We start from the raw sequence: 14,898 nt of genomic DNA on the forward strand, positions 1-14,898 counted from the left end.
GATTAAAAAACCTGATTAAGAGGCAATTCCAAGACACATTTTGACTGTCTGGATAGCCCAGACTTAGCCTGATCTCATCAGGTCTTGGAAGCTAAGCATGCCTCAGTCTGGGGCAAGTGATGCACTGTATTCTTAGTGCTTGGGGTTGGGGCAACTGAGGGAGAGCTTCTAGTGTCCTGGCCCCACTGCTGGACCTCCTGATGGCATCTGGTATTTTTGGCCACTGTGTGACAGAGTGTTGGACTGGATGGACTGGATGATCCAACATTGGCTTCTCTTATGTTCTTAGGGTTGGCCCTGGTTAGTACTTGGATGGGAGACTGCCAAGGAAGTCCAGGGTTGCTATGCAGAGGCAGGCAATAGCAAACCACCTGTTTGTCTTTTGCTTTGAAAACCCTATGGGGTTGCTGTAAGCTGAGTGTGTCTTGACAGCACTTTCTACCAGCACATCAGGAGAATTTGTTCAGCAGTTTGCCGAACATGAAACGGCATCTCTTTCTTACTGAGCAAATGAAGTAGAACTAACACTTCCAAATGACACTGTGTCTGAAGACACACTCCTCTATGCTTAGTGTATTGGGAGAAGACAAACTGCTGAACATCACTGTTGTAAAAAAAAGCCAAAACACATCAGAAGTCACCAGGCAATTTGCACCTTGTCAAAATGAGTCAGGAATTACCTATTTAATAACACTACCTCTTCTTCCATTTTTCCTGTTACCGATCTGCGCCCCCCCCCCCCAATTTTGCTTGCTCTGTTACCAGGCCCTCCCATTAGCATATCATTCCTGTGGCCCATCTGGAAACAGAGGCACGTAACTCTAGAAACTTAGAGATGTCTTTCAGGAAAACTTTTTGTCAGATTGCCATAACATTACTAGGGATGCAGTTGGTTTCCCTTTCTTAAAAGATTAGTAATCCAAAAAGTCAAACACAATAGATCTCATCTAACAGTGGCAAAATTAGCCCCCAAACAATAGAAAGAGGGAGACAGAAGCGTTTTCTCTCTGTAAATGGGAGTGGTGGAAGGACAGTGACAGAGCACCAGCTTTGCGAATACTTGCTCTCCTCTCCAGTTAAAGAAGGGCTTCCCAATGTGGTGCCCACTAACACATTTCCTGGTGCCTATCAAATGTTTTTAGAAAGTGGGTGGAGCCAGGGGGGGCTTCTGCCCAGCAGGGCTTCTTATTGGCCATTGGAGATCTTCTGACTGGCTGTGCAGATTAAAATAATGTTTCTTCTACAGCAGCTGCCTCCAGTTCTGTCTCTATTCTCTCTTACTCCTCTTTCTCAGTGTGTGGTTTTTTTAAAAATTACTCCTCTTGTCCCCTGCACTTGGGCTTCCTGTGTGTGATTGGCTCCGCCTCCTGTGGCAGCCATTTTGTTGCTGTGCCCACCACCCTTTGTCAGCATTCCAAAGGTGTCAACAGGCTCAAAAAGGTTGGGGACCCCTGAGTTAAAAGGATGACATGGAGGTGGTGCTGAAAGGATTGCTCTCAAGTCATAAAGGAATAGGGTATGTTCCAGGCCTTATACCCTGAACCCTGCAAACCAAATATTACAAGCCAACTTACTACTTCTGGATCATCCTCTTCGACGTTGGTTGGCTTGCTTTCCTTCTTTAACTGCTTCTTTTTCTCTTTCACCTAGAAATGAGCAGATGCACAGAAAGCTCACCCACTTGACAATTTGCTCCTCAAGACTTGTGCCACTTTCTGTATAGACTTGTTACAGAACCTTGCGTCACATGTATCATTTTAAAGGGTGTTGCGTAAAGCCCTGCTGTCATCTCTTCACTTAGCAGAAATCTAGAATGGTTTAAAATATTCAAGGCACCAAAAAAAGAAAAAGAAAAAAAATATTCAAGGCAAGGAAAACACCCTGGACAAAGCCTGTCGTTACCCTGAATAAAAGAAAATGAGGCCTGTGGGACATTAAAAGCTCTGTGTGACAGAGGCAAAGAAAAAAACCCCCAGGAATTACTGAGCCAAAGCACCAGGAAATTTCATGAATCTGTCTAATCCCCTTTTAAAACTATCTTTAGAGAGTTACAGCTGGTGACATTTTTAAGCAAAGCTCAAATGTATACAAGAAGCAACAGGACAACGGCAGCATCTCGGGATAATACCATCTTCCTTCCCCTACTCTATTAATTTAACACTTGCAGTGGTAGAGAACAGCTTGTTCTCCACAGAGCCCTTCCTCAACGGAACCAAGCTTGCTGATAAATTATACACGTCACTTTTCCTATGTTTTATCTTGTATACATTTAACCTTTGCAATACAAAACACTATATGTTATCACCTCTTGCCTTTCATGGCTTCTTGGTCCCAATGTTTATTGTGTGTAGTGTGTACATTATCACTTGTGTTTAATAGTAAACTGGGAGGGCTTGTGCCAGTCATGACAGCAGCACACACAGGTAACCCACAGATAAGCAAGGCAGGGTCTGCATATTCAGAAGATTCCCCAGACAAAAAGAAAAATATGACTTTGTAAGTTAGCCAAAAGTGGAAACAAGGCTCTGCTGAAACAGCCTGGTAAGGACTGAGCATGCGCAAAGAGACACAATATATTGAGAGTCAGAGGGAAAAAGTAGGGAAATGGAGAAAATTGACTTGCTTAAGCACCTGAGAGTTTACAGAATCCTTGACAGGGAGACCTAGGTGGCAGAGAAATGTCCAAACTGTGTCTGTGTCATCCTTCCTTGCACCCTCACAGGTCCCAGCTTGTATGTGCATATCTGCAACACTAAGTGAGGATACCACTTCACCTATTTGACAAAGTGGGCTCTAATCTATGAACGCTGCCAAACTAGAGCTGCCTGCAAAGTGCCACTATTTCCTCTTTGGTCATGGCTCATGCTGCAGCACGCTAACAATGGCCACGCCTCTAGAACTCACTGTTCTTTGCAATGGGAAATAGAACAGAGAGAAATGAAATGCCTTGTGACTTCTCCTATCTCTATTGTATAATGCCATTACAATGCAATTGTGTAACTGGGAAGCCAGACACAGTATTCAAAGCAAAGCAAGTTCACTCCTACCCATGTAAATTTTTACCAAGCTCACTCTCCAATTCTGTATATCCTGGGAGGGCTTCCTTATCCACCTAGTGCTGCAGGTGACACAGTCCCCCTACAGCTTTTGGAAGTGTGGGCAGGGGGAGAGCCCAGATATATCCAGTGTATTTTCAAGTGACACACTGAATAATGAAGAGTATAGCTGTATATTCACATCCCTTAGTACTGCAGCTGTATGAAGTTGCAATGATAGATTTCCTTTCGTTTACTACAAAATGGCTGGTTTCTATGTTCCTTTTCTTTCTGTTTCTCCGAGGGCAACTGTGCTGTAGAGACAGCCTGCCACATGCAAACACTGTGAAAGGCACGGCCCCAGCTCTGAGAGCTCATTCAAAAAAAACCTCCCATCTGATGCTGATCAAACAGGCCAGCAGTTTTCTGGAGAGACCATAGCACCACCTCACCACATAACAAGGGGCATACAGAAGAAGCCATTCCCCAGGCTCCTAGCACGGTAAACAGATCCTAAACTAGGACACTCTCATACACATTCTATGTACAATATATGCACAGTCTCAGGAATGAATGGAATAAGGAGCTAGATCACCCTCTTCTGCCACAGCAGTAGGATGTGGCCTTAAAGTTTAGACCTGCTCTCTCTATGGATCCCAAGTTGTGACTTATTTAGCAAAAAATTGTGTTTAGGATATACTGGACACCACAGTGACTCTTTAGTAAAGGGTTGAATGAAGTGTCTAATTGCTGGCACTGTAACTCGCAGGACACATCCGTTAAACATATGTTTTGGGCATGTCCAATCATTTGTTGTTTCTGGGAGAAAATTATCACTCATATCGATTTTGTATTAGAACGTTCACTGATTTTTGAGGATTCTTATGCACTTCCAAACTATCTGCCCATCTCCTGGAGGCTAATCAATGGTCAATGGATATGGACCTTCCGTGCTCTTACTACAGCTAAAAAACCTGTATTTCAACAGTGGCAAGATAAATGTCTACCTCTTGTAAATTGATGGAATGAGCACTTTACAACTTAATCAATATTTGAATGCATGGATGCATACTGTAGAGATGACTGCACCTGTATTTATTTTTTAGATATTTGGAAACCTTTTATAGAAACGTATGTCACCACTGTTGCCACCACTGTTGTTATATTTTTGTTTCTACTAAATATATACTCTGTCCCCTTTTTTATTCAGTTGCTGGATTTGGAGTCCCCCCCCCTTCTTGTTCTCCCGTTCCCCCCCCCCAAATAAATTTTTTAAAATAAAAACAAACACTGTACTTACAATGTGCTCCACATATTCCTTCCCTGCTTGAATCACGTCCAAGGCTCTCTTTTTCTGTTCCTGGTCCAGCAACAGCTTGTACGCTTTGTCAACAGCTGACAAACCAAACACTTCCATCAGCACATTCACATAATCTGAAGAATCTATATTGCTTAAGTGACTAGAGCTCAAGGCAAATTAAAACAACCCAAAGCTGCATTCACTTTTCGAGATGCAACTGAGAGACAGCATCAATCTCTCTGGCTCCTACAGCGTAGCCAGCCACACATATCTGTACAATGCTGCCATCTGGAGTTTTCAGCACAGAAAAGTCACGGAAGTACCTTCAAATGCCTTCTGGGCTCTTTCAGAATCATCTTGGTTTTTGTCGGGATGCACCAATATGGATAACTGTAAAACAGAACAAAGTTTAAGCCCAGTGGCACCTTTAAGACCAACCAAGTTTAAATCTGGGTATAAGCTTTTGGGTGCACACACACTTTATCAGACACAGATAAAGAACTGAGTTACAAATGGATCCCTATCACCAAAGCAAAAAAAAGTAGTGTATCACATACATGGCAACAGGATGCCTACCCCTTTTTCCCCCCCTGTGTAGTTTGTTAGTAAAGTGACACTCAAACATTTGCAGTTAATTTTTCTTCCTCAGAGGAAAATGCTTTCCTGGATCTTCCATTTGCCCTATAAATTTGGCTTGTTAATCAACCAGCTTCCTCCACTCTGTGGACCTGTTCAAGTGAGTCACTTCCCAGTAGCTGGTGTTCAATGGTGCTGCGTGTTTTTTCCAGAGACCCCAACAGATCTAACCAATTTCCCAAAGGGAGGCTAAAACATTGTCTTCTGAAATGTTTATTCAAGCCAGGTGCAAAAACAAAACAAGCTACAGCTGTGTATATTTTGTGTGCACATTTGTGATTTCAATGTACAAGACCAGAATGCATTACCCCATGCAGAATTTGGCAACCTTAAATTCGATGCAATAATATTTTTTTTCTTTCTTTCTTTTTTTAAAAAAAAAATAAGTTTCTAGGCCGCATGCTTGGAAAGTCAAGCTTTTAAAACATGTACAGGATCTGCCAAGACCTCAGATGCCAAAACAGAAATGTTAGTGATCCAGAGAGCAGCTCCTGGGCACACTGCCCAACCATAACGACCAGAATTCTGGGCTGACTCCTCAGACATGATGACCACTGGGTGACCATGGGCCAGTCACTATTTCTTAGGTAAAAGGAAGACACAAAGAGAGGTTGCAACGACCCAACAGCATAAGAAAGCGTGCATCTATGGTCAAACTGAAGACACATAGGTGTGATGTGCTTGGTGGGCTTTGCTAGACAGTCCGCTGAGAGGGAGCAAAGCAAAGCTTCCCTTTTCTCTTGCATTCAAGACCCTTTGGATTTTGCCTCTTAAGAAGTGGATGCTAGGAAACAAACTGGTGGGTGCCATAGGTGATTACTATTGCAAGGAACAATATTCTTGTGTGATCTTCCAACGTATTACAGATGGAGACCCACCTGAGACTGACAGTGGCTAAGTATTCAGTCAATTTACAAATGCAGCAAGATTCCAACTATGTAATTCACATCTCATTCTTTTCACAGCCCACAAGCAAACGTGGAATGACCATTCTGATCAGGCATGCCGCTATTCATATGCATACTACCTATTACTCAATAGGGCAAATAAACCTCTGGAACCTGGCTAAAATGTGGCCTTATGATGCTTAAGGAGTGCTGTTGATCATGCATTCTGGAGAGGCAAATCCCAACTTCCCTTTTAGATCAGGCTGCACCCAATTTCACAGTCAGTGTTGTTTCCCTCTACAGATCCCCCCCAAAAAAATTTCTCATTGAGCCAGAAGTCATTTTCCCTCTGCCCACAGTCACGTCACAATGGTATCATCCAAGGCTCTTTACGCTATTCATTTTACCCTAGGGCCATGTACCTGACGGAATCTCTTCTTTATTTCTTCATCTGTAACTTCAGGATCCAGCTGCAATACCTAAAAAGAGATCATAGCAGTGTAAAGTGTAAGAAGAAGAAAAAGAAGAGTTGGATTTATACCCCGCCCTTCACTTGGAGTATCAGAGCAGCTCACAATCTCCTTCCCTTCCTCTCCCCACAACAGACACCCTGAGAGATAGGTGGGGCTGAGAGAGCTCTGAGAGAACTGCTCCTGAGAGAACAGCTCTGACAGAACTGTGACTGACCCAAGGTCACCCAGCTGGCTGCATGTGGAGGAGTGAGGAATGAAACCCGGTTCTCCAGATTAGTCTGCCACTCTTAACCACTACACCAAACTAAGTAACTCCAGTTTCAAACAGTTCTAAATCTCTATAGCTTCACTTGATTCTCACAGGCAAAAAAAAGGTGCCCTAATAGACATTATTATATTCATCTTCCTAGAATTACATTTTTAGTCATTAAACAGGATTCAAAACACCATTAGTATGTTCAGATATATTTTCCTCTGTTAGTCTTGGTAGTGAGGCTGAGAAACCAACAGAAGTGGCTTCACAATGGAAAGACTTAGAAAACCATGCCCATTTCAAGAATGGAAGACTCTACTACTGTACATATGGGCTACAGGGACAGCATTTGGAAGTCTGTCCCAAAGGAGTCACAGTCTATATATTTTTTTAATTTATTTGTTTGGTTCAATTTCTATCCTGCCCTTCCTGCGAATGAGCTCACAGTGGGTTATAGAACAATAAAATCAGACTTTGAATGTATATATATGTGTAAGAACTCCATTAAACAGAGCTTCCCTTACAAATTGACAGAATACTACGTAGGAACAGTGGGAGGGAAAAAATCTGTCAAAATTTGATCTTCACAAGAAAAATCAGGGTGGGCCCTCGTCTTCTGCTGTGCTCAACAGAATGCCTATGAGGAATGACTGTAATATGGGTTCTGGGTTTTTTTGCAGATTCAGTGACTCTACCCCAAGGAGTGATGAAGATGCTTTTTCAATCATCCATATAAAAAGGTACACAAAATGAATCCTGCAACTAGAAACCAAACCAAAGAGAGCTAGTTCTTATCTGCCTGTCTAATTTAATGTTAATAAAAAGCAAATTTTCATATTTTCCAATAAAAATGTGTGTTTTTGTTCATGTGTTGCGGCTCTAAAACATCTGACGTTTATTCTGTGTGGCTGTTATGTTAAGCAAGTTTGGCCACCCCTGGCCTGGAGGAAAGCATCTGCTATGAACTGGTCCTAAACTGTCAATTGTGCAGTTTGCAAATAACACCTGCCAATAATGGGCCACATACAACTTATATTAGCAGGATAACAATAGCTGTGTGCCGTAATGTCACAACCAACTCATGGCAACCCCAGAGCCATGGGGTTTTCAAGGCAAGAGATGAGCAGAGGTGGTTTGTCATTGCCTTCTCCTGCAGAACAATCCCGTAGTCTTCCCTGGTAGTCTCCCATCCAAGTACTGACCATGGCTGACCCTGCTTTGTTTCCAAGCTGTGATGAGATCAGGCTATTCAGGCAGCTACTAGCAGGATCAGGATTGTACAAATGGGCAATCCAGTGTCTGTTCCAAATGCATTTTAAATCACTCAAGCAAAGAAACAGAAGGTGTAGCAGGACTAAGGCATTAAGACGATTCTTACCTCAAATGGATTCAGGTTAAAATAGGATGCTCCAGGCCTGGTAAGCCTCTCAATCTGGTTTTTTGATGTTAGAACAGAGTCTCGCTTTTCTATTTGCTTCACCTGCAAAAAAAATCAGAACCTTTGTTAATAATCAGAACTGCTTCACAAAAAGGGAAAGTGCATATAGAGGATGTCTTCAGAACACTTAAGCGCAGCCCAGGCCATGTCTATATTTTACTGGCATTAATTAATGGGCTGGAATAATTAGCAGCAGCACTCAATCCAATTATGTGTCTTCTGGAATTTGACATCACACAACCTGCAAATACTGATTTACAGTTATTTAGTATGGGGCTCAAGGGACTGCATGAATGAAACATGCAAAAATGTTGAAACTAGTATTAGACATATTCAGCATCTCTGCCTTCATTATAAAAAGCAGGCTGGTAGGCCTTCGGCCTGCAAATACTGGCCTTGAAGTGTGTGGCCAATACCTGATGAACCTTTTGAGTCTCTGTGAGAAAGGCAAGCCATAAACAAAGTACAGAAAGGCCAGAGAAAGGAATGAGCAAGATTTCCTAATAATGAGGTGGTGGGGACTTCAATTCCTTGATGTGTCTCTCCCTATAACTGGTCACACCAAAACAAGCAAGCAGGGGTGCCTTACTGGATAAACAGTAGTACAGAAAACAACTAGGCTGGATTGTGGTTCTCTTCAGGATTTACAATGCATTTTACATCTTTGTCTGACTTCCTTGGAAATGAATGTGGAAGGGTTAAGCTTCAAAAAATGCAGAACTTTGTCTTTAACTCTTACTTTTTTTAAAAGCTTGCCCTTCTACCAAGTAGCTTAAGATGGCAGATACTGTGCTCCCCACCTCTAATTTACTCCCTTCCCAACAACAAGTGAAAGAAACAATCACAAGTGACACCAATCACTTACTAAGTATCATGGATTAAGAAGAATCTTAAATCCAAGTTGCTCCAGAAATATTTTTAATTAAAGGGCTCTTCTTCAACTCTCTATTTGTAAAATGAAGATTGGGTGTCCACAAAGGACAGTGGTACAGACAAATGCAATTGAGGCCTTTTGTCTACACACACTTACCAGATAATAAGCCACACTAAGTACAGTGGGACTTACTTCTGAATAAAGATGCATCAGATTGCACTACAAAAGTATCAAAGATTTGCACATGCTAATGAAATACACAACCAAGTTCTTAGTTCATACTCCACTCTTGCCTTACTTCAGAACACTGGTGGATCAGGACTCAGCCTAAATGGGTCACACTAGTGTTTTTGGCTTTTTTTGTTTGGTTTTGCATTTTTACAGAATGTCACTTCTTAAGGTGAGAAACTGAGAAAGTAGTTGAGAAAATCAGAGGGGAACATGCAGAAAACTGAAGAAAAGCTGTCCTGAATGCTCTGTAGAAAAGGCAGGATAAAAACAAGATAGGTTGAATAAAAACTCTGTGTGTGTTATTCACACAAAACATGCATACTATGGCTCCTTAAGACTAATAGATTACAGCACTAGACTTTAGCTCAGGGGTGTCAAATACATGGCCTGTGGGCTGGATCCGGCCCCCACAGGGCTCCTATCTGGCCCGCAAGCAACTGGCGCTCTGCTGCTTCCTGTTGCCAGCATCACAGCTCCTTTTGCCCAGTGTCTCCTATTTCCTGCTTTGCAGAAAAGATAAAGCCAAGCCCCCTTCCCTCAATTGGAAGGGGGAGGAAAAGAGCCAGAGAGAGAGAGGGAAATGGAGTCCCGTGGCACTTTTAAGACCAACAATGTTGTATTCCAGGTATAAGCTTTTGTGTGTCTGTACATTTCTTCAGAGAGAGGGAGGGAGGGGTGGTGTCCCATGGCATTTGGAGAGATGCCCATTTCCAGTTTTAACTGTACAGCTTACATTATTTATTAGTGGAAAGAAGCCAGATTCCACTAGCACCTTAACAACTAACAAAATTAGTGCCAGGGCACGAGCTTTCATAAGTCACTGCTCACTTCTTGAAATACAGCTAGAATGTGAGTCCACCTGTCCTTATATCTTGGAGAGTGAAGTGATTTCAGATGTCAAATGACAATAGCAGGCTTTGGCACGACAGAAGAAACCTAGGTCTCAATTCAGTCCAGGAGGATGCATTGTCTTGAGCTTCATTATCAGTTGCAATTCAGCAGTCTCTCTTTCTACTCTCCCTTTGAAATTCTTTTATAAGAGAACTGCTACTTTTAGGTCAGCAACTGAATGTCCTGGAAGGTTAAAATGTTCCAGCAACTGAATGTCCTGGAAGGTTAAAATGTTCCCCCACTGTTTTTTTAATGTTGTGGTTTCTAATAACAATAAGAAAGAGTAAGAGTCCAGTAGCACCTTAAAGACTACCGAGATTTGTTGCAGGGTATGTGCTTTCGTGAATCACTGCTCACTTCTTCAGACTTCTTTCCATTTATTCTTTACATCCCCCTGGACTGAATCCTCCTACATCAAATTGAGATCTAGGTTTCCTGTCTCATTACCAATGCTGATATCTCCATGCCAAATATCATACCACATCTAATCCAGATATGCCTGCTATTGCCATTCGGCATCTGAAATCATCTTTATAAAGTTTACATCTCTGGTATCTCGTGTTGTATTTTACGGCACATATGACCTGGCCTGTCAAAGTGACATTTACGTCAGATCTGACCCTCGTAACAAACCAGTTCGACACCTCTGCTTTAGCTTACCCCAAAGAAAAAAGAAGGCAAAAGAAAGAAAAAAACAAGTACAGTAAAACATTCCAAAGTGAAATTCCTCAATGGCAATTGTGCTAGGTAAATGTTTAGCTATAGCAAACTCTGGCCTTCTGCCAAGGGAATGTAACCCTTCAGAAAATCTAATACCATCTATTTTGGCTTGGAAAAAACTAGAATATATGTTTTAACGCTGGACATTTTCAAGTGAGGCTGGACGACCATCTTTCGGGTATGTTGTAGAGTTATCTTTCGGCTATGCTCCTGCAGAGTGCAGGGAGTTGGACTAGATGACCTGCAAGGTACCTTCCAACTCTAACATTCTATGATTCTATGAACTCTTAAAGGGCCCCAAGAAAATTCACATCTGTTTTTATTTTGTGAGCCTTCTCAAGCAATTCTAAGGAGAACAGCTACATTCATAACCTTAACAAAGCATATCCTATGCTTAACAGCTCTTTTTTTTTAAAGAAACAACAACAGAAATAGCTGATGACATTAATGGATGGTAGATCTGGGACAGAAATGAAAAAAACTACTTCACATAATGTGCAACTCGCTAATTTTCACAGTAAATTTACCAAAGTCAATCTGGCACCTAAAGGGCTAGTAACATTTACTGCAAACTGGAGCTTTAGTTAATCAGAGTTTGCTTCATTAGATGCATGCTTCATTAGATCGTATGTTTATCTACTTCACGCATATGATGAAGTGAGCTATGACTCACCAAAGTTCATATTAGAATAAATGTTGGTTTTTAAGGTCAGGTCAAGTCAAGTCAAGTTTATTAATACGGTCAAACGACCAGCCACTGTAGAACATTTCCAAGGTTTTTAAGGTACCTCTCGAGTCTTACTGCGACAGACAGTTCCTTCCGGATTAAGGAACGTGTAGAACTCAGTGCCGCAAAATGTGAAAACACGCGCTTAGCTTTAAAGAAGCAATTAGACCACCTCACGGAAGAAAGATTTATTCACGGCGATACTACGTCCAGGGGCAGCCTTTCTCTAAATTTAACAAGAGAAAATTAAAGAGCGGGGTGGGGAGCTGAAGCTACAACTTCCCTACTCTGCAAACCCTAACGGCTCTGAGACCCGGGCCGGTCCTCATCCCAAAACCAAATCCCATCTATTTCAGAAGCCGAGTGTCTACCACGACAACGACCGGGACAGGGGCCTCTGGTCCTTCTCTGGCCCGGAGGGGAAAGGCCTGGGCGGCTGAGAAGGCCTCCTCGCTCAGAGTCGGGGCTGCGGTTTAGACAAGAAAGGCAGAAGGGGGAGATAAAGAGGGCCGAGGAGCGACGACAAAGCCGGAGTCGGAAGGTTTACGGGTCGCACTTAATACCTCGGTGTAGAAGGTGAGAAACGCTTCTTCTGCAGCGCCGCCCGCTTCTCGCTCACCCGGAGCCGCCATCTTTCAGGTCACGTGACCTTTGCACCTCCCACCACGTGACGCGATCCCGAAGACGTAATCGAGATAAAGTCCCCTCTCTCCCTCCTTCCTCTTTGACGACTCCAGTGCCATAGTTCCTATTAGCACTTCCGATCCCCTATCGACTCAGGTTTCCACTCGAACTTCCAATAGGCTTTCATTACGCAAGGCCTTACGTAGCATCTAGAGTATAGAAACACGGCTTATTAAGAAAGGATGCAGATACCCACGTTAGTCCGAAAAAACTTTTCTTTGGTGCAGTGTTGGTGGTTCCTGATCCAAGGAGGCCAAAAAGGAATCCTTCGGTTTTTAACCGGAAGTTTAAACTCAGTGTGTCTTTGTGTCTTCGTATGTTTCTAACTCTATGGCCGGCTCCAGGTGTTCAAAATAAAACAGAAGTCGAGGGCACCTTAAAGACTAGAAGAGTACGTGATACAAATGCTGCGTGTGAAAAGTGCCGTGTATTGCGACCTCATAGGGTTTTTAAAGCAAGAGATTAACAGAGGCGCTTTGCGCCACTCCTGTCTTATGCGACCCTGCAATTCCATGGTGATCTCAGATCCAAATACTAACCAGTGATTAACCTTGGTCCCGGTCACACGGGCGAGAAAATGTGGGGGAAGCATGGCTGTTTGCTCCGGAGCAAAGTAAGGCACGGCAGCCCAATCACATGTCCCGTGGAGGTCCCGTGGGTATGCCGTTAGGTGCCGATCACATGGCTATCCCGCAGCACAGCAAAGAAGCAGTGCGGCGCAATCATACTGGTAATTGCTAGGTGCCGCTTCCGTAGCAAATGGGAATTTCCCCCCCCTCACCACAGTGCTAACATGTGCCAGTGGGCATTTGTGCGCATCCTGTGGAGACTTAAAAATAACAACATCCGGTTTGCAACGGGACATGGGCGGGCGCTGGATGACACAGGATTCCAGCGGAAACGCGATCAGATGCCCGCCCTTGCCCCGCGTTTCCTGGAAACTAGCACATCGTATATACTAGTTTTTTACTCTGTATCTTCCGCAAGAAGCCACGGGTTAGCCACGGGTGCACTACACTTCCCAGATGTTGCGGTGTGATCGCGCCTGGAAAATCCGCATATCATCCGTATCTTTAGAGCGGCAAATGTTCCATGTGAACGGGACCCTTGTTTAGCTTCTTAGACATTAAGGGGCCATCCAGGTTAGGTCAGACACCGGGCAGGATACAAATTATCTGCTCCGTGATATTCAAAGGTTTATTGTACTGCAGTGCTAAGTATGCCTCCTCTGAAGTAGGTCCCACTGAATTCAGTGGAACTTAAACTATACCTGAGTCCAGTGGCACCTTTAAGACTAACAAAGTTTTATGTAAGGTATGAGCTTTCATGTGCACGCACACTCCCTCAAATACCTGAAGAAATGTGCGTGCACACGAGAGCTTATTCCTTGAATAAAACGTCGTTGGTTTTAAAGGTGCCACTGGACTCAAACTTTGTTCTCCTGCTTCTGATCAACACACACCTGGATTAAACTAATTAAACTATACCTGTCTGTTTTCATCATGCTGATTTTTAAGTGTAATTGTTTCTTTAAGACAATGCGCGTCTCATACTGTTTAATGCTCCCATGCACAAAAAGCCCCCTGCAAGGAGAAAACAAAGCAAGATGTGGGAGGGGCCAGATCGTTTTGCCCATATGCTAGCTTTTCAACTTTGGGGAGTTATTGCATGTTACATCCCCCCTTTCATCAGTCTTTCTGTCTCTGATCGTTGCCCTCTCTGGGGTGGGTGGCAAGTGTCTTTCTTTAAATCACATCACTAAAAATGGCTTCGAGGGCACAGTGGCATGACTGGGAAATAGACTTTTATTGAGTCTTACTGTATTTGAATGTACTTTTTAGTGTACTTTATCCTGGCTTTATCCTGTGTTGCAAACCGGTAGGGGCATTTTACTTGAAAGGTGGTATTCAAATAAACTAAATGGGGGGGGGGCACACCCTAAACGGAGCTTACAATCTTATGCACATTTACTTGAGAGTAAACCCTGTGGAACTCAAGCATACATGTGCAAAAAAGTTTCAGAGGGCAGCCATGTTGATCTGCAATAGAACTGCTTGATTCGAGTCCAGTAGCACCTTAGAGACCAACAAGATTTAAACATAACATAAGAACATAACATTGGCCTGATCCAATGTTGGATCAGGCCAAAGGCCCATCCAGTCCAATACTCTGTATCACACAGTGTCCAGAAATACCAGTGCCATCAGGAGGTCCAGCAGTGGGGCCAGGACACTAGAAGCCCTCCCACTGTTTCCCCCTCTCCCAAGCACCAAGAAGACAGAGCATCACTTGCCCCAGAGTCCCTATCTATACCTTGTGGCTAATAGCCACTGATGGACCTCTGCTCCATATGCTTATCTAATTCCCTTTTGAAGCCATCCATGCTTGTAGCTGCCACCACTTCCTGTGGCAGTGAATTCCATGTATTAATCACTCTTTGAGTGAAGTAGTACTTCCTTTTATCCGTTCTAACCCAGCCGTTTATTTGGGGGGGGGGTATAAGCTTTCAAGAGTCAAAGCTTCCTTTGCCAGATATATGAGGAAGGGAGCTTTGACTCATAGGGTTGCCAGCTCCAGGTTGGGAAATACCTGGAGATTTTGGGGGTAGAACCTGAGTAGGGTGGTGTTTCGGGAGGAACTTCAATGGGATATAATGCCATACAGTCCACCTTCCAAAGTGGCCATTTTCCTCAGGGAAACTGATCTTTGACCTACGAAGAGCCCTGCTGCATCAGACCAGTGGTCCATC

General features: G+C 43.3%; 1 protein-coding gene across 1 annotated transcript in view; it reads right to left on the bottom strand.

The window, feature by feature from the left end:
* The window catches only part of DNAJC8 (DnaJ heat shock protein family (Hsp40) member C8), an 18,106-nt gene extending 5,990 nt beyond the window's left edge, over positions 1–12,116 (bottom strand). Inside the window, exons 1-6 of the mRNA XM_015418638.1 lie at positions 12,029–12,116; positions 7,963–8,064; positions 6,281–6,337; positions 4,659–4,725; positions 4,336–4,430; positions 1,575–1,646 (exon numbers count right to left, since the gene is read on the bottom strand). Coding sequence (XP_015274124.1) covers positions 1,575–1,646; positions 4,336–4,430; positions 4,659–4,725; positions 6,281–6,337; positions 7,963–8,064; positions 12,029–12,097 — 462 coding nt within the window. The 5' untranslated portion in view covers positions 12,098–12,116. The remainder of the gene's footprint in view (positions 1–1,574; positions 1,647–4,335; positions 4,431–4,658; positions 4,726–6,280; positions 6,338–7,962; positions 8,065–12,028) is intronic.
* Between the last annotated feature and the right edge of the window lie 2,782 nt (positions 12,117–14,898).

This window comes from Gekko japonicus, unplaced genomic scaffold (genome assembly GCF_001447785.1).
Source record: "Gekko japonicus isolate JY-2015 unplaced genomic scaffold, Gekko_japonicus_V1.1 scaffold524, whole genome shotgun sequence".
NCBI classification, from domain to species: domain Eukaryota; kingdom Metazoa; phylum Chordata; class Lepidosauria; order Squamata; family Gekkonidae; genus Gekko; species Gekko japonicus.